Source organism: Xiphophorus hellerii, chromosome 16 (genome assembly GCF_003331165.1).
Source record: "Xiphophorus hellerii strain 12219 chromosome 16, Xiphophorus_hellerii-4.1, whole genome shotgun sequence".
NCBI lineage: Eukaryota > Metazoa > Chordata > Actinopteri > Cyprinodontiformes > Poeciliidae > Xiphophorus > Xiphophorus hellerii.
The window spans coordinates 16140104-16158577 of record NC_045687.1 but is presented as its reverse complement, the minus strand read 5'-3'; the positions used below and the strand labels follow the sequence as shown (position 1 = coordinate 16158577).

The following is an 18474-nucleotide window of genomic DNA, read 5'->3' as shown; positions in this document are numbered from 1 at the left end:
TAAGAATACCTGTTCGAGAGTCAGACCAAGCGATTTTAAATATGCTGCCTTATTTTTTTAAAATTAAAAATAAGGCTTTTTATTAGATTTTATTAAAATACACAAAACATGGTCAGCTGCATGATCCCCCCGGACAGACGTCATCTCATGGTAATATAAAAAGGAGAGATTTTAAGGAGATTAATTTTAATAACGTTAAAATTAAAAAATGTTAACGTTATTTTTGAACATTTCAAAAGGATATACTAAGTCGGGTGTCACGTGAATTAGTCAAGAAAACACTGTCTTCTTCTTGTACAAGGTGCAGACAAGTCTAGTTTGACTTCCTCTGCGACGCCTATGTAGTTACTCTGACTTCCGCCATATTTGTGACGTCATTGTCCGTTCCTTTAGTTGTAGCCCTTGTAACCACGCGGAAATTTTTCCGCGCTTTCGACGGCGAAACCCCACAAATTGAAGACGAGTGGCGGGAGCTGCTGTCGGAAGGGGCTTGTAGAGGACGGTCAAGTTTTACAGGTATTTATAACATCACTAGAAACGCATCGGTAGTCGATTATGGTGTTAGTAGGTTTATCTGAGCGTAAACCTTCATGTAGTTTAGCGCGAGACCATATTTGTGTTTATATCCACCGTTTGCTAGCTGCCGTTAGTAGCTTGTTGTAAAGGATTTGAGATGAAAACCACACGTCCCACTAATAAATTATTGCGCTCACTGTGCTTAACATAACAGTGAAATGTTAAATGCGTGTCGTCGAGTGCGTTTTGACTCAAGTAGTTGGTGAACTGTGTATTGTGTGAAGCTTTTCACCTGCCTTTGTGTATTATGTGCCTCGAACGAATATTAACAACCCGCGAACTTTTTCAAAATTTCTCATGTTACAAGTACTTTACAAAATAGTGCACGGTCTGAAATGCTGCCATCCAACTGCATTTAGTCCCTTTGGGATAATACTTTAGCTCAGGGGTGCCCAAAGTCAGTCCTTGAGGTCCGACATCCTGCATTTTTTTTAGTTCTCTCCCTGGTTTAACGCACCTGGATCCAATGATGGCTCATTAGAAAGCCTAAGAAGAACACTGACATGCTGAAAAGGTTGTTACTACCTCCAGGGAGAGAATTAAAACATGCAAGATGCAAGCCCTCGAGGATCGACTTTGGGCACCTGAGCTGCAATAACATTGGCAAATACTCTGTATGTATACGCTGCATGTCTGTTGGGTTTGATGAATGTGTATTAATTTTATTACAGTTTCCCCAGCTAAGCATCTATAGTTATAAACATCAATAATCATCTATCCTTTTTTATTTCTTTCCAACATGTGTTTGCAGCATATTTTAATATTTTCAATAGTATACGTTTTCTCAATCTGCTGCACACAATAAAGCATCTATACTGTTAGTTTTTTTTCCTGTGCTAATTAAGCATGTTCTGTCTCTCTTCTGAATTTTCTGACCTTTTCATTTTGAATTAAATCGCTTGCAGTTATGGACTTCAAGCGACGCAACGGTGGCCCTCTCATGGGTGGTGCATCCCAGGCCAAGCGAGGTAAAGCGACTGGTGACTGGGAGGACAGTCCATCCCAGTTTGAGGAAGAATTGTCAATGTTTGATGACGCAGAGATGGATGTGGAAGACATGGAAGGACAGGCCGGACATGATGTCATTCCCGTGGGTGAGTGTTGGGCTGACTTTAACCAAAATCTCATAATGTAATCTAGTATCAACACCAACTTAACTTCCTGTCCTGTCAGGTGACCTTTTCTCAGCAGACCTAAACCCTCGGTGGAGAAGGCCTTCTGCCCCCTCACTGGATCCATCTTCAGATACATTGGTGTTCCAGCAGATTGATCTCGACTATTACCTGGGTAGATATTAAGAAACACAAAGTGCAAATTCTACTAAACATCTAGAAGAGACAGAATACGTTATGTACGATGATCGAAAACGACGTGTGTTGTTTTTTTCGCCTCCTGCAGGTGGCTCTATAGCTGGGATGCCTGGTCAGTCACAAGGAAAAGTTCCTATTATTAGGATGTTTGGTGTAACAGATAGTGGGAACAGTGTGTGCTGTCATGTTCATGGCTTTGCGCCTTACTTTTATGTTCCTGCACCAAGTGGTGAGTGTTTGACTTTTAGCTGTAGTTTATACAATAAGGTGGATCTTCTGCAATACTTAAACTAGCAGAAAAAGCACCATTGGTTTTCTGACTTATGTATAGTTTATCACTATTTGTTACAAAATCTTGTAACTGATGTTACAACAATAATTTTTTGCTCTTTTTTTTTTTTTGAGGGTTCACATCTAATTACCTGGATGAATTTAAAAGAGAGCTGAACTCTGTTGTTCTTAAGGACATGCGTTCCAATAAGGACAACATCTCGATCACAGTGCTTGCTGTGGACATCTGCCGTAAAGAGAGTAAGTATATAGAAATTGAACTTTTAAAGGACTTTACCAGCTGTCATAATTTCTGATCAGGCTGTTAGAAAAATATGGAACCTGTAAAAAAAATCAATGTTGGAATAAAAGCCTGCATCAGAGTTGTATTTATTATGCTTGTTACTTTCTAGCAATGTGATTTGATATAATTGTTATTCCAAGCATCTCTTTTCTTTCAACTAAAGGCATATATGGTTACCACGGACAACGCAGCCTTGATTTCTTGCGGATAACGATGGCGATGCCTCGTCTCATCGCACCTGCAAAGCGGCTGCTGGAACAGGGCTTTAAGTTTGGACCTTTTCCCATCCAGAGCTACCAGGCTTATGAGGCCAACATAGATTTTGAAATCAGGTGGGTATGCTTTGTTAAAAAACGGAGAGAAAAGAGTGTTAAATGAATAGTATTTATTACTAAAAATTCTATTAAAAAAACCCCAACTTATTGTTTCTATATCACAAGAATAAATAAATAATTTCTATATAATAATCTTTTTGAAAGGCTAATTTCTTCACACTTTGTATCTTCTACAATCCAAAATATCAGAACAATTGATGCAATGTCTATAAAGTTGTCCATAATTGTAAGGTGGGAAAAAATAATCAATTTATGTTTTTAAAATGTATTTATAAATAAATGGGTGTGACAGAGGTATTAAAGCATATCAATGTTTTAGAATAGGTTTAGAGTCTGGATTAAAACCTGTAAAGCATTGTTCACAGATGCTCACCATCTAATCTACCTGAACTATTTTATTAAAGCAAGTAAGCAAACATGTGAGGAGTTAATACAAATTCATGCCACACTTTTCAATTTTATTTGTAAAGTTTCCCATTCACTTCCCAATTTTACATTAATACCCACATCCTAATGAAATGCATTGCAGTTGACATGGAACAAAACCAGCTCACACTGACTAAAGAACATGGCAGGCTTTACTTGTGCAGTCTGACAAGCCTACTCATGTTTCATAGGTTCATGGTGGACAGTGATGTAGTGGGATGCTGCTGGATTGAACTTCCCAAAGACAAGTACAGAGTGCGTGAAGAGAAGACCTCAATAGACACAGATTCTCAGACTCCAAGAAAGGTTGGTGTTGCTTTTATTAGACGAGTATCTTTACCTACCTACTTCTTGATCCCACCTTTCTTCATTATTTTGTTGTTTTACATTGTCAACGTTGTAAAACTGCTGTCCTACTCCACCTCTTGTACTTCTTTTTAAGGTTTCTTTCTGTCAATATGAAGTTGATGTTGGATGGACAGACTTCATAAGTCACCCTGCAGAAGGAGAGTGGCAGAAGATCGCTCCACTTAGGGTCCTTAGCTTTGACATAGAGTGTGCAGGAAGAAAAGGTAATTTCTTGTCATTTGCTTTTCTTCCACATTTTTTGAACATGAGACAAAAGCCCAGTCAAAGACCTGGTTGATGCTGATTTTTTAAAATATGTTTTTTTTGGTCCAGGAATCTTCCCAGAACCAGATAAAGATCCAGTGATTCAGATAGCCTCTATGGTCCAAAGGCAGGGTGAAACCGAGCCGTTCATTCGCACAGTTTTCACCCTCCAGGCCTGCGCTAGCATCGTTGGCTCTCAGATATTATGCTTCACTCAGGAGAAACAGCTTCTTCGGGTAGGGATCAGCCTCTAGAAGGCAGAATAAGAAACTCTCACAGCAGATTTGAATATATATATATTTTTATTTGATTTTAAAATATCACCTTTATTTGTTACATTTCTCTTCTGAGCAGAGCTGGGCGGAGTTCTTAAGGACTGTAGACCCAGACATCATAACTGGATATAATATCCAGAACTTCGACTTTCCCTACTTGCTCAACAGAGCGGCTGCTTTGAAGGTGAGATAAAACCACGTTTAAAAGACTCTTTGAATCAGTTCCAACTTCTGCTAGACATTTTGCTTTCTTAAACAGAAAATTGGCAATCAAGCAGAATTTTATTGCTTTGCAATATAACTAGAATCTCTCTTAAAATGTCTGCACACTGGAATTTGTTTCAAGTTTTTTTTTCAGATCTGGATAAAAATAGAAAACGAGATTGGAATGTTTTTGTAATTCTATTTTATTCCTCTGAGCTCAGGGAATTTTCCTCTTGAAGCTGTAATTTTGATTTTAAAAATGAGGAGAAAATATTTATCTTGTAAAATGCTCTCAGACACATTTACTGTGAATTAGTTCTGTGCAAATAAATTTAATTTAACTGAATTTTAACATTGATAACATTATGCAAAAGTACAAAAACCCCTATCCAATCTGTTTTCTCAATTTTTATGACATCCTTTCAGGTGGATTATTTTCCATATTTGGGTCGAATGCGAGGCATCAAATCAGTTCTGCGAGAGTCAAACTTCCAGAGTAAGCAGATGGGGCGCAGGGAGAACAAGACCATCAACATGGAGGGTCGAGTTCAGTTTGATCTGCTGCAGGTTAGCACTCTAAATGCCACTTGTACATTTATTATGTACAATTATTGAATAGGTAAAAAAAATTTCCAGGGTTATAGATTGGTGTGTTTCTTGCAGGTTCTTTTAAGGGATTACAAATTACGCTCCTACACTCTGAACGCTGTGAGTTTCCATTTTCTACAAGAACAGAAGGAGGATGTGCAACATTCAATCATCACCGATCTGCAGGTATCCCTGGTTTTGAACTTTTCTTTTTTTTTTTTTTATCGTCACGGCTGTTTTTCCTTGCTTGGTTTCACCACCTTCTTTCTTCCACATCAGAATGGAAACGAGCAAACACGGCGCCGTTTGGCGGTCTACTGCCTGAAGGATGCCTACCTCCCGCTGCGCCTGCTGCAGAAACTGATGTGTGTGATTAACTACATGGAGATGGCCAGAGTGACAGGAGTGCCTCTCACTTACCTCCTCTCCAGAGGACAGCAGATCAAAGTTGTCTCTCAGCTGCTGCGGCAGGTAAGAAACTCACATCGGATTGACTTCATGTGTGCTTTTTTCCCACTTGACAAGATACTAAGATGGACTTGCAAATGAGTCAGATTAGAGAGAGGCTGTTTCTCTGCCACACCCTGAAAGGGTTGTAGGTCAGTTTGTGGTAGGAAAATAATTTGGAAAACATGTATGAGCTTCATAAAACAAGAAATAGTTTCAAACTCTGAGAGAGCTCTTTCCCCCCCTTTAAAAGTCATTGGTCTGCAAGATTTTTCAGTCTGTCCTGAGCCATATCATTACTTTGTATTGTTCAGATGGTACTGTCAAATATTAATATCCAAAAACCTTCTGGGCCTTTCCACTTTGTTAAATGTGACTCAAAGAGCGAGAGATGCAGGCAGTGATGAATGCATGGACTGATTTCTGAATCCACTTAGAAATAAGTATCTATGTCTCTTTTTTAAGGCTATGAAACAGGATCTGGTAATGCCTGTTGTGAAAACTGAGGGGGGAGAAGATTACACGGGAGCAACGGTCATTGAGCCAGAGAAAGGGTCTGTACATCTACTGGTTCTTTAGGCTACTGTGTGTTCAAAAATCTACTGCTCTCTGTTAGGTACAGATATTAAATCATCCATCATTCTTTATTTTTTCAGCTATTACAGCGTTCCTATTGCCACCCTGGACTTTTCCTCCTTGTATCCGTCCATCATGATGGCTCACAATCTGTGCTACACCACCTTGCTGCAGAAAGGCTCTGCTGAGAAACTGGGGTAAGCCTTTTCATTCTCGATTTGTACCGTCACCAACCCACAAGGAAGAAATTCAAGGAAAAATTGACTGTTTGCAAAAAGACGTTTGTGGGACCAGATTGCTCTCACAACACTCTGCAGTGTGGACGCTCTTATTGAGGGAAGAAGATTTGAAATAGTTCTTCTCGTGAGGTGTTTGAGGAAGGACTAAAACTATTTAAAAACCGACTATTTTCTACAACCTTGTGACAAATCAGGAGTTTACTGAGGTTATAAGAGTCTAAGATTTAAAGCAGATTACACTATGGCTTCTTGCACAAAATTTCAATCGCTATAAAAAGAACAAAAAACACTTTTGTAAAAATAAATACCTGTTTTATGGCATCTGTTTTGCTTTTGAAATAATTATGTAAGAACCACTTAATACATGGCAACCATAAGAAAATGAATATTATTTATGTCTTATTTTCTTTGAAAAAGAAATCGGATTCAGCAAATCAAAACCTTGTAAAAACCAGAGATCAGATAAATGACATCTTTTCACAAATGGTTTCAATTAAATTGGCATAAATAACTACTATCTTCAGACCAAGCCTTTGGAGACTTGTTAATAGCTGTATGTTTCTATGTCTGCAGATTGTCACCAGATGACTTCATCAAGACTCCCACAGGTGATCAGTTTGTGAAGAGCTCTATGAGAAAAGGTCTTCTTCCAGAGATCCTGGAGAACCTGCTGTCTGCCCGAAAGAGGTTTGAATTACTTTAAAATCGAAAAAGCGCTAGTAGTCTGAATTAAGACGGTATACATTAGTTTTTACATTCATCTACAGCTATTTGATATTTAGCATACCCAGTCCGAGAGAGGATGCTCTATAATATGGTTTAATGAAACATATGCCTGCAATTTTTTTCTTATAGATGTTATATAATAGCAGATCACTTAGTTGTATATTTTAGCTCCGACGTTTATTCCCATTTGTCCCCACAGGGCCAAAGCGGAACTAAAGAAGGAAACCGATCCTTTCAAGAAGCAGGTGCTAGATGGCCGACAGCTAGCCCTGAAAATCAGTGCCAACTCTGTGTACGGCTTCACCGGGGCCCAGGTGGGCAAACTGCCCTGCTTGGAGATCTCACAGGTGAGCACTTGCTTGTTCCAGTTAATCGGATGGTGAATGGCTCTAGGTGAATAGGCATGGTGCAGTTTCCCAGTTCAGTTTTGGCCTTGATCAGCTGTTTTGTTTTTTACTCAGTTTTTGCCATATTTTTGTTGTGCACAGATGTGAAGTTAGAGCAAGTATGGCAAACGACTGAGATGTGGGGTTAAGATAAGAAACCACAGAACAGGTGGAGATGGAGATGTTTAGATGAAACAAGATATTTACACCATTTTTTTTCTCCCATTGTCTGAAGTTACAACACACTAAACATTTCCTCTTTCAGCTTGGTTTCATTCACCAAAATTATTTCTATTTGCTAAATAATGAGAGAGATATGATGCACTCTTAAAGTCAGAGGTTTACCTTTTTTACATTTGCTTTTATCTCTTTTAGAGTGTCACTGGTTTTGGAAGACAGATGATTGAGAAAACCAAACAACTGGTGGAGTCCAAATATACAATCTCCAACGGATACCAAGCTGACGCCAGGGTGAGACACATCTCTGTGTTTTTATTACTGAAAAAAACTTCTATCTTTGTTTTTCAGGGATTCTGTTTTGGATTATTTAAAATATAATCCTTTTTGTCTCTCTTAAGGTGGTTTATGGAGACACAGACTCTGTCATGGTCAAACTCGGAGTTACAACCGTGAAAGAAGCCATGGAAATCGGGAGAGAAGCAGCTGAGTGGGTGTCGTCGCATTTCACTCCACCCATCAAGCTGGAGTTTGAGAAGGTAAAATTTGTCCTTTAAAAGAACAGATGACCTGTGGCCTGCTTAATAATGTGGAACATCCTTCTTAAATAGATTTCCTTTAATTGAACTCACAAGACAAACTAATCAACTCTCTGAAATTAATTATAGTGATTCAAAAAGCCCTGACGCACAATACCATCTATAAATTTAATAGCACAACAAAAAAAATGCAATCTTTATGACACTTAAATCCAATTTGCATAATAATTTGGGACACAGTGTAATTCTGATACAAATAACTCATAAGTCAGAACCAGGCATAAACTGGATAAACTTCCAGAGAATCTGTTTTTTGCATTTACAAATGTCTTAAATAACTACTCGCATTGATTTTTCATGCTTTAACAATGTTGTACCTGTTGTAAGGCATGCTGATAGTAGCATATACTATCAGGATAGTATATGCTGATAGTATATATCAGCATATTCTATATAGTACATATAGTTTGATACTACTATCAAACTATATGTTTGATAACTATCAAACTATATGTTTGATAGTAGTACATACTACTATCAAACATGCTGATAGTAATAAATACTATCAGCATGCCTTAAGATGTACAAAATATTTTTTTTACATTTTTACTTTTGTGAAGATGGTTCTTTTAAAGTAACCGAAATTCTGAAATGTAAATATTTTCAAGATCTGGATAAGAATAAAACGATTAAATGTGTCTTATAGTTAATCCATTTAAATATAAGAATTTCTTAAAAAGTTGCTCCAAAAAGTGTGATTTTTTTTTTTTTCTCATTTTTTTTCAATAGTTTTATTTAAATGATATGTTAACTAGTTAGGCAGTCCTTCTTATTCGTGTCTATCCATGTTTTGACCTGTCACCTGTCTGTCCATCAGCCCAACCACTCACTTAATGTCTACTTTTTTTTTTTTGACTGAAAGACTAAATACTATAGCACAATTTACTCAAAATTTATTTTAAACTTTGGTTTGTATACTTTATTTTTTTATTTCTACATGTTAGTGCTGGGAAGTTGTACTTTGGATATGCACGGAGTTTGGGCATGAAAGATGACTAAAAACCTTGTGAATAATAAGCAAACTGTTGGATTTCCTGTAAATCCTTCAAGAGTGGGAAACACTGTTCAGTTTTTCCTTTTGGTCACTTCAAATTTATTTAATAAAATGAACATCTGTGTTTTGATCTCCACAGGTGTATTACCCATACCTGCTGATCAATAAGAAGCGCTATGCAGGCCTGTATTTCTCCTCCAGTCCAGACACGCATGACAAGATGGACTGTAAAGGCATTGAGACAGTCCGCAGAGACAACTGCCCTCTAGTGGCCAACCTTATTAACACTTGTCTACAAAAGATTCTCATTGAGAGGTACAGTCTGCTTGAATCTTAATAAAGCGGATCTTCATGTGTTTCTGTAAGCATGAAAACTACAGGAAATTACATTTTAGGTGAATTTTTGTGTGTTTTCTTTAGGGACCCTCAAGGTGCGGTGGATCATGCGAAAGAAGTGATCTCAGACCTGCTGTGCAATCGCATTGACATCAGTCAGCTGGTCATCACTAAAGAGCTGACGCGTACAGCCCAGGAGTACGCTGGCAAGCAGGCACATGTGGAGCTGGCCGAAAGGTCGGATTATTTAATAACTCCTCATTTCAGTTAAGGTTTAGAGAAAAGAAATGTTTTTGTAGGAAATGTCCTTGTTCATGTTGGTGTTTTTTACAGGATGAGGAAAAGGGATGCAGGTAGCGCCCCAAACCTGGGAGACCGAGTCCCCTATGTCATCATCAAGGCTGCAAAGGGAGCAGCTGCTTACATGAAGTCAGAGGTATGCAACACATGTGAGCTGTCGTTTTTCTCTTTAATAGACATTTAATTCTTCTGTTATTCCTAATTCTCAGGACCCAATCTATGTTCTGGAGAACAATATTCCCATCGACACACAGTACTACCTGGAGCAGCAGCTGTCTAAGCCGCTGTTGAGGATATTCGAGCCCATCCTGGGGGAGACCAAGGCGGAGAGCGTCCTGCTAAGTACAAAAACTCACCAATGATATTGACCTTTTCTCCATTATGTTTGTTACTAATGCTAAACCTGCCATGATAACAACAAATTTCGCTGGACAACAAGTAGTCCCAGTAATTATTGCGATAAATGATAATCTTGTTATGAGACCGTTTACAGGTAACGTATAACGGCATAACAATGCAGGTTCCCCGTCTCAAAGACCAATAAACTTTAATTTTCACTGGAACTGGAAAATATTTTAAAAATCCAAAATAAAATGGAAATAAAAACCACAAACAACTGGAACCAAACATAAAATTTATTATGATATCTCTGTAAACAAAATTGCCCTTCAAAAATTATTAATCATCAGAATGCATATTTTAATTTATTATTCAACCACTGTTGCAGCAGGCTTAACTAATGCATAATAAGCCACGTGTTCAAGAGGACTTTTTGTGTCCTTTATTTACTATGCCTCGCACCGGTTGAACTTTTTAGCATTTTATCACATTAAAACCTTGATTCATATTTTTTGCAGTATTGTATGTGACTGACCAACTCAGATTAGAGTTTAATAGTGAAGTGGAACAAAATGTTTTTCTGATTGGCCAATGTGATGCTGCCACCAACACGGTGTGTTCTTGATTGTTCATACAGATTGTCTCAGAACAGCTTAATTTGCACTGAGACTGAACACCGTTGGTTTCACTTGATTTTATTCAGAAGTGTTACAGTAAACATGACTATACCGTTTTGGTTTATATTTGCGTGTAAAAAAGATAAATTATAGTATTTTTCACTGTTATGCATTAGTTTATCACATAAAATACATTGGCGTTTCTGGTGGTGAGAAAATGTGGTGTATCTAAAATATCTGAATACTTTTTTCAAATCAGATCAAACATCCAATCTAATTGGAAATAAATTTTAGAAACGTACACATAACAGTGTGATGACGGTAGCAATGAGAATGTGTCGTTTCTTTTTCAGCAGAGAAATGTGTGACTACAGCCTGAGTGGTTTAAATTTTCTCTTTTTAGAGGGCGACCACACGCGCTGCAAGACTGTGTTGACCTCAAAGGTCGGAGGCCTCATGGCATTCGCTCAGAAGAGAAGCACCTGCATCGGCTGTAAAGCTGTGCTCAAGACTGATGGTGTGATTTTGCTTCCTGTGCTTTTTATTTGATTTTAATTGATGTTCTTCTCAGGTCACTTTATATTTAATCTTTGTCCTTCCAGCTGCTGTGTGTGATTTCTGCAAAAAGAAAGAGTCTGAACTTTATCAAAAAGAGGTACGCAAGTGACTGACAGAATCGATTTTTCTCTTATTTTCCTGGTTTTAAAAATTTTCCCTTTGACTTTTATTGATTTATTATTTTATAATGGAATAGATCTTCCACCTGAATGCGTTGGAGGAGCGTTTCTCCCGTCTGTGGACTCAGTGCCAGCGCTGCCAGGGTTCGCTCCATGAAGATGTGCTCTGCACCAGGTACAGAAGAAACGCCTGATCCACATTTTTATCTAAACTCGAAGCTTTCAGCTTTATTAGCTGTAAAAATGTAACACTGTCTATGTTCACTGTTCTGCAGTCGTGATTGTCCAATCTTCTACATGAGGAAGAAGGTTCAGAAAGATCTGGATGACCAGAGCAAGCTTGTGTCTCGATTCGGATGGTGATTAAAAACCTCATCCTGTTGGATAGGGAAGTTGGACTCTACTTGTTGCTTTTGACTGTAAAAATGCCTTTTTGACACTTTTTCATGTTTTCTATAAATACATTTACTTGTAGTGCCTTTTTGTAAAATAAAGTCAAATTTAATTTTAAGTGGAGTCATTTTCTGGTCGGTAACTGAGCAGGTGTTTGGGTTAACGTGGCATTAACCGCATGCTGCATGTTTAACTTTCCGATATTACGAGATGTCAGACTGAACTGGTTCAGAGCTGTAAAAGAAGTTGCTCTTTCTCACACCTCAAAACCACAGCTCTTCCTCTGGTTTACTAGCTGACAGACTAAAACCTGAGCCTAGTTTAGCTTTAGTACAAAAAAAAATGGTATTATGCAATATATTTTCTTAAAAGGGCAGTATTATGTAAAGTTCTTTTTTGAGTTATATTATTCCCTCATCAAAAACACAAATAGTGTTGTTTTGATTCCTTCATGCATGTCTGAGGAATCCTTGAATCTCCCATGGCAACCATTTGGGATTGCTTAAATGTTTGCAAAATTTGTAAAATTGCAAAGTCAAAATTTTTTGACTGTATGTTTGATATACACATCATTTTTATAACTGAAGGTAATGGCTACATTAAGCTGTGAAATAGCACTTTGTGCCTGGAAAATACATAATACTGCCCCTTTTAGCAATATTTTTCTGATTTTACATTACCAACTGAAAAACTTCCCCTTAGTGATCCATTTTAGACCAATTATGAAAGCAAAAGTCAATTGATTCAACTATAGAGTGTATATAGACTACATTTTCCGTCAGACATGGCTCAGATTAAGGTCTTGTATATTTAATACATCAACTCAAAGTAGTGGCACTGTGATGCAGCAGGACTGCAGCTAGAATACAGTAGAAAAAGGGGCCCTGCAGAGGATGGTGACTGGAACTGTTACGACTCCAAATAGTCTGAATTAATTTAAACCAGGAAAACTTCCTAAAATAGACTGCTGCACTGCTTCTGCCTCAAGCTGGTTAAGTGTTGATCTGCTAAATAATTTTTATTAATGCAGTTATTAATTTAATGGCTTCCATGGTAATCATTTGCTCAATTACCATGTGTATGAATGTCTCCCAGAGATATGCACCCACTTTGGTTCACAATGCAATGACAAATGATATAACAGCAGCGGTTTCTAAAAAAAAAAAAAGCAACTCAAGATGTGACTTTATTTACTTTGCATTCAGCATTGTAATTTTATATATTTTTTTTATTACAGTGGGGGATGCATCAAGTAGTTCTACAAAAATAGAAAACTATTAGTGACATACAATCAAAAACTTTTTTTCTTATACTAACCATCCAGCATCTCTCATGATCGGAAAACTGATGAAACACTGGCTTCAGCATGAGTGTGCAAATAACGCGACACGAATGTTTTCACAACTCACATGCTGTGGCGATGAGGTGAAAGAGTGCTGTAACAAAGTGTGCGCAGACAGTGAATTATAAATGCAACCAACACTGAGAATGATACACACGATGCGAGTGTACAGGCCTGTAAGCGGATTACTCGGAGCCCGATAAGAAGCATTTTCCTGAGTAAATTTTGAAAGTGGCGAAAACTTATCCTAATGTCTAATGAACACAAATGTATAAAGTTAAGCTGGGAGACTGAAACATGGTTCGAAGGTTTCAACAGAAGAATCTGCCCTATGAAAATATTACTGACATACAAAATAAACTGCTGTTGTGTTTGACAGGCTACAGAAATCTATTCTGAAATGAGTGGAAAAACCTGACTAGAGCGACGAGCAAATGTCCTATGAAAAATATACTGAAGGTATTTGTTCTCTTTCGATGTCAAACACTGACATTTGATTCAAAATAAAAAGGAAAAAAAAAGTCTCAAAAGTATTTAATGCGAATGCAGACTGAGCTCCTCACCCATTGTTATTGTGCAAAGTGCAGTTACGCACAGCATACAGTGAAATCCTCCTTAAGCAGATGAACACTGAAGAAATGACAAACATGGCGACAGTAGAAACGGCCGCAGCGATGAAAATCGATTCTGCACCGTCTGCTTTACCGACGCCTCCACAGTGAAGGGCGGTATTATACAAGTGCTCTCAGGGATGCTGGCTGGATGTGTGTGTGTGTGTGTGCTATAGTATAATGCAGCGTCTCTGATTGCTCTTCTTGCTCTTCTTGTTGCTGCGGTTGGTCTCCTTGTATCTTCTGATCTCCCGCACCAGTGAATAGAAGGCTTCCTCCACACCCTGCAAGACCAGACAGAAAAAAAAAAACATGTAGATTGCACAGAAAGGAACCCAAAGTTACCCAATAATTTGTTTGGTAACATTTTCAGATTTTGGTTTCTGGAGAAGTCTTGTTTACTTCAGTCTGTTAGTACGTATGTTAGTGGTGGTCCAGAAATCAATCACATTCAAAAAGTGTATTTATTGGTTGTAAACTTTTATAATTTTATGGTTTTAAAGGTAACCCAAAATTAGGTTCCTTCGCAATCTGACGCATTGCATAAAGAAATCGAAGCATTTTAATAAAGAACTCTGAAGGCCACGTTTACCGTTTTCAAACTCATGTGAAAAAAACAGACTTAAAGGTTTTCTAGCAGATACTCTCCACAAGGAGGCTAACCCACAAAAGGCCATCGCTTAACAAGCTGCTCTTCATAGAGAGCTGCAGCCAAGGGTATTAATGGCAGGTTTAGTGGAAGAAAAAGGTGTGGAAGAAAAACCAGGGAAATTAGGTCAGACCTCAACCCCTTAGTCCTCATATTACAAACAAAACTGGTTAAAAATATTATTTTGTGTGCAATCAAACAATTCAATTTCCAAGTGCCAAGACTTTTTGAATTCAACTGCTGAGATAAATGAACTTTTCCATTACAGTCTAATTGAGTTGAACCACAGGTGTTCCCTTTTCCACACACCTGTCTGGTTTTAGCGGACGTCTCTACGAATGGCACTCCGTAGCCCCGTGCCAGCTCCTGAGCCTGCTTCGCCTCCACCGTGCGGGCGCTCAGGTCGCTCTTGTTCCCCACCAGCACCATGGGAACGCTGTCACTGTCCTTCACCCGGTTGATCTGCTCTCTGAGGAGATGACACGTGAAAAGACAAAACAAAAAAACCCTCAGACAATGAGGTTGACCTCGTTCGCAGCCACCTATCTGGGTCGGTCACGTTTTTTTTTTTTTAAAACAATAAACTGCAGAGTCTAAACTCCAAAGGAGCCATTCGTCTTGAAATGAGCAAAGCTACGGGGAGCTGCCTTGATTCAAACGGTCAAGGAAATTTTAACTACACTCAGCATGTGTGCTTGAGATAAATGCGCACAGTTCCTGCTCAGCAGGAAATGGCCTTCATAGCTAAACTGTTGAGTCCTGCAGTAATCTGATGTCCCAAAAACAGTAAAGTGTGACTCAAACTGTTCTGAGTCAACATGGTGTCTCTCTCCAGCACCAATTTACTGCAGATCCAGAATTTCGAATTTCTGTTAAATCACTCTCTACCTGTAAAGGTGAACATCCTCAAAGGACTTGGTGTTGTTGATGGCAAACACACAGAGGAAGCCCTCTCCAGTCCTCATGTACTGGTCCCTCATGGCGCTGTACTCCTCCTGACCTGCAGTGTCCAGGATGTCCAGCAGACACGTCTCCCCGTCGATCACCACCTGTTTTCTGTACGAGTCCTGCGTCACAAACACGTCATCATCCAAACAGTTTGGCTGAAGTTGCATCTTAGTTATTCATCCCGTACTAACGGGACGTTAATGATTTATATCTTTGAGCGACACTAAATGAAACCGATAAGATCTTCCATATAGGCTTCAGGATTTCATTTACCAGATGTGATGAAAACGTTTCATCAAACGTTTTCTCGTTTGATGAAACGAGAAAACGTTTTCTCGTTTTAGCAGAGCTGAGAAAACATTTAAAATTTGGTTCCGATCTGTGAAAAAATGCTTCGACTTCATTATGCCTCCGTTATGAGGCGTGATGTCCTCTGCATCTATTTCACAGTTACGATCTCTGCTTAAGAAAAACACGGTCTACATTCAGTATGGCCCTGTTCAATTAAGGTAAACTGAGCTTTTAGAAAAGGTTACTCCAGAGCGAACCCTCTCCCACCTCTTCCTGCACACTGTCGGTCAGTTGGCTGAAAGAAGGCGGCTGCTGCAGTTTATTTTGCAAACAGAAAACACGTATTTCCAGTGCTGGTTGAGAATAAACAGCCACAATGTGGAAACTAAGTGCATGTCAGTTATTGCTTTTACTGAGGTTTTGCGGTTTTGAAACTCTCACAGACGGCGAGCTGTGAGCAGCGCATCTGCTAAGCAGACACCTGAAGACAACAGTAGACAAATAACCAAACAATTATTGGCATTAAATAATCATTTGACTTTAGCTGTAGAGTACTGAAAGTAGAATCAAGTTGCAGAGCACGTCTATTGCTCTGAATGTGAGTTTTTAAATTGCATTGTTATACATCTACTTGATTTAAATACAATATTGAAATATGAAAATGAGATCTGTTGTAATTTGGTGCTATATAAACGAGCAGAATGGTCTGATGTACTCGCATGTTACTACCAAGCAGCGTAAAATAAATGAACAATGCTCTGTTAAATAGACACATTTACTTAAGACTATCCCATAATCTAAATTCTACCGTAACTTTAAATATTGACATCAAAATAAAATGTCAGAATTAGTCTGCAATAATATGAGAATATTCAGCATTTTTATGTTTCTTGTGGTTTTCTCTTTGAGCAGCTTGAGTGCTCCCCTCTTTGCTGCTGTGCACTGCTTGTCAGCTAGATGAAAGAAGGCACTTGCACTTGTCTCCAGCTCATAAGACACAGCTTATAAAAGGAGTACATTTCATGTCTCATAATAAAGCTAAAACTATTTTAAAACTGCACGATACGCTCCAAGCAGCAGTGTGTCAAAAAAGAAGTCTGAGTAATTACCCAGGAAATATGAGTTTGATACATTTCCAGTGCAATCTGCACAGTAAGCAATTCAAAATAACTATTAAAATTTACCATCCGCTTATATTTTTTGCTTAAATCTACATGTCGAAGTCAAAATGACAAATGTATTGATATAAAATTAGAACCTGGAGGAGTAGTTACATGAAAATGCTATTGTACATTTCTACTCTGAATCCCAAAAAGGGCCCGTGACTAATCTGAATAAAATCGTTTTTACATGACTATTAATGATCTATAAAAATTGGGAGTGGGAAGCTACATGACATTGAAATGAAGCCGAAACGAGATAAGTTACTTTTACATAAATAAAACACTTTTTCTCTACTCTAATTTACATTTTTAACTTTTATGTTACACAGTCCTCTTAAGTTTTGGTGCCAACAACATAAGCTCTAACATGACAGTGGCCTTTAAAAGTCCTGCAGCCATTAACACCAGAATAACCCCTGATATTTAGAGCAAATCCAGCTTCCTGGAGGGGTGATCGCGGTGTGACGGTCTTGTTCTCACCTCGATGGTGGGATCATATTCGTCCACGAAGTGGTTCTGGATCAGCTGGATGGTGAGAGCGCTCTTCCCCACGCCTCCAGCACCGACCACCACAAGCTTGTACTCGGTCATGCCTGCAAAAAAAACGAGTCGGGTCAACAGGTGGTCGAGTCTGCTGGAAGTTAAAAGTCGCGATTACATAATCTCCCTATCCAGAAAGTATCAGGTGATCATTAACAGATCTTCCCCCCCCCCACCAGCGACAATCCGCTCTCTCGTCCCCGAACTGACATGGCGAAGAATCTAGCCCAGATTTATCTCCCCCGTACAAGACGCTTTTGTTGAACTTAAAGTCAGTTTTTATCAGTGCGGAGAGGAGGCGAATGAGGACGAGAAGTAAGAAAACACGTTCAGCTGCGCTTACCTGTCCGTGGGGTTGTGTAACTGTGAACTGAAAGTTGAGTTTCCGACAGATAAATGAGATTAGCTTGCTACATAACGTTAGCAAGAGATTATTTCCTTATTCCAAAGCACTGGTAGAAACACTTCAGTGTCTGACAACTTATCTGTCGGACTAGATAAAGAAATGACCATTCAAGCTGGACAATCCTCAAAGTGCGAGGAAAAAACGCTGCACTTAACACAAGGATGTACAAGCAAGAAAATGTAGTAATTCCTACTTCTTCTCAGCTGCGGTTCATTGTAAGTGAAGCCTTAATCGCCTTGTAAGGCAACCAATCAAAAGAAGATATTAACGAATGACGTCCTTTCTGGCCAATCAGGATGAAGCTTTGGTTTGTAGTCCCGCCCAAAGATTGAAAAATCCCCAATCAACAGTTTTGTCTTGGTTTGGGCGCGGCTTCCCGGACAGCTTTTCCTTTCTTGCAGATCCTTCTCTTTAACTTCGCCTCGGACTCAACATGCTGATGAGCAGTTCTCACAGGCGTTGCGTAACATAAAAAAAAAAAAAAAAAAAATTAAAAAACCTGGCGTAACACATTTAAACTATTATTTTGTCTTTATTTGAGCCCCGCTATCTATTTAGGGGTTATTTTTGAAAGTTTTACCCGGAATATTTTTACCTTTATTTTATGACTCTCCTGACTTAGGGCGTGTATTCCGAGATGATTGAATATTTACCGCCCTCTGATTGTGACTCTCGATAACTGCAACTCAATATTTACATCTGAAACATCTGTATAGACTAATATGGACGAAGTAATAAAAATAGTGAATGTACAGAACTGATTTCTTTTGCAGCACAGATTCAGTTCAAAGGGTAAACATTCCTAAGATAACTTGGGG

General features: G+C 38.6%; 2 protein-coding genes across 3 annotated transcripts; one reads left to right on the top strand and one right to left on the bottom strand.

Annotated features, from left to right (window-relative positions):
- Nucleotides 1-390: 390 nt before the first annotated feature.
- Nucleotides 391-11824, top strand: pold1 (polymerase (DNA directed), delta 1, catalytic subunit). Its single transcript, XM_032588573.1, has 27 exons — nt 391-516; nt 1482-1670; nt 1750-1863; nt 1975-2115; nt 2292-2417; nt 2624-2792; nt 3413-3527; nt 3664-3793; nt 3903-4069; nt 4188-4292; nt 4739-4879; nt 4976-5086; nt 5180-5371; nt 5813-5901; nt 6004-6120; nt 6736-6849; nt 7088-7235; nt 7650-7745; nt 7853-7990; nt 9184-9359; nt 9465-9617; nt 9714-9816; nt 9890-10022; nt 11040-11153; nt 11239-11291; nt 11391-11488; nt 11589-11824. Exons 2-27 carry the CDS (start codon nt 1484-1486, stop codon nt 11674-11676), a joined length of 3318 nt encoding a protein of 1105 aa, XP_032444464.1. The 5' UTR covers nt 391-516; nt 1482-1483; the 3' UTR covers nt 11677-11824.
- Nucleotides 11825-12879: 1055 nt separating this feature from the next.
- On the bottom strand, nt 12880-17988 carry LOC116735593 (GTPase HRas). 2 transcript variants are annotated; one of them, XM_032587574.1, is made up of 5 exons: nt 17850-17988; nt 17191-17303; nt 15197-15375; nt 14618-14777; nt 12880-13943 (listed from the first exon to the last, which is right to left on the bottom strand). In XM_032587574.1, the coding sequence occupies exons 2-5, from the start codon at nt 17299-17301 to the stop codon at nt 13830-13832; spliced, it is 564 nt and encodes a 187-aa protein (XP_032443465.1). In that variant the 5' UTR covers nt 17302-17303; nt 17850-17988; the 3' UTR covers nt 12880-13829. The 2 variants fall into 2 exon arrangements, with proteins under 2 accessions (XP_032443465.1, XP_032443464.1); XM_032587573.1 differs by having other exon boundaries at nt 17594-17965.
- Nucleotides 17989-18474: the final 486 nt, after the last annotated feature.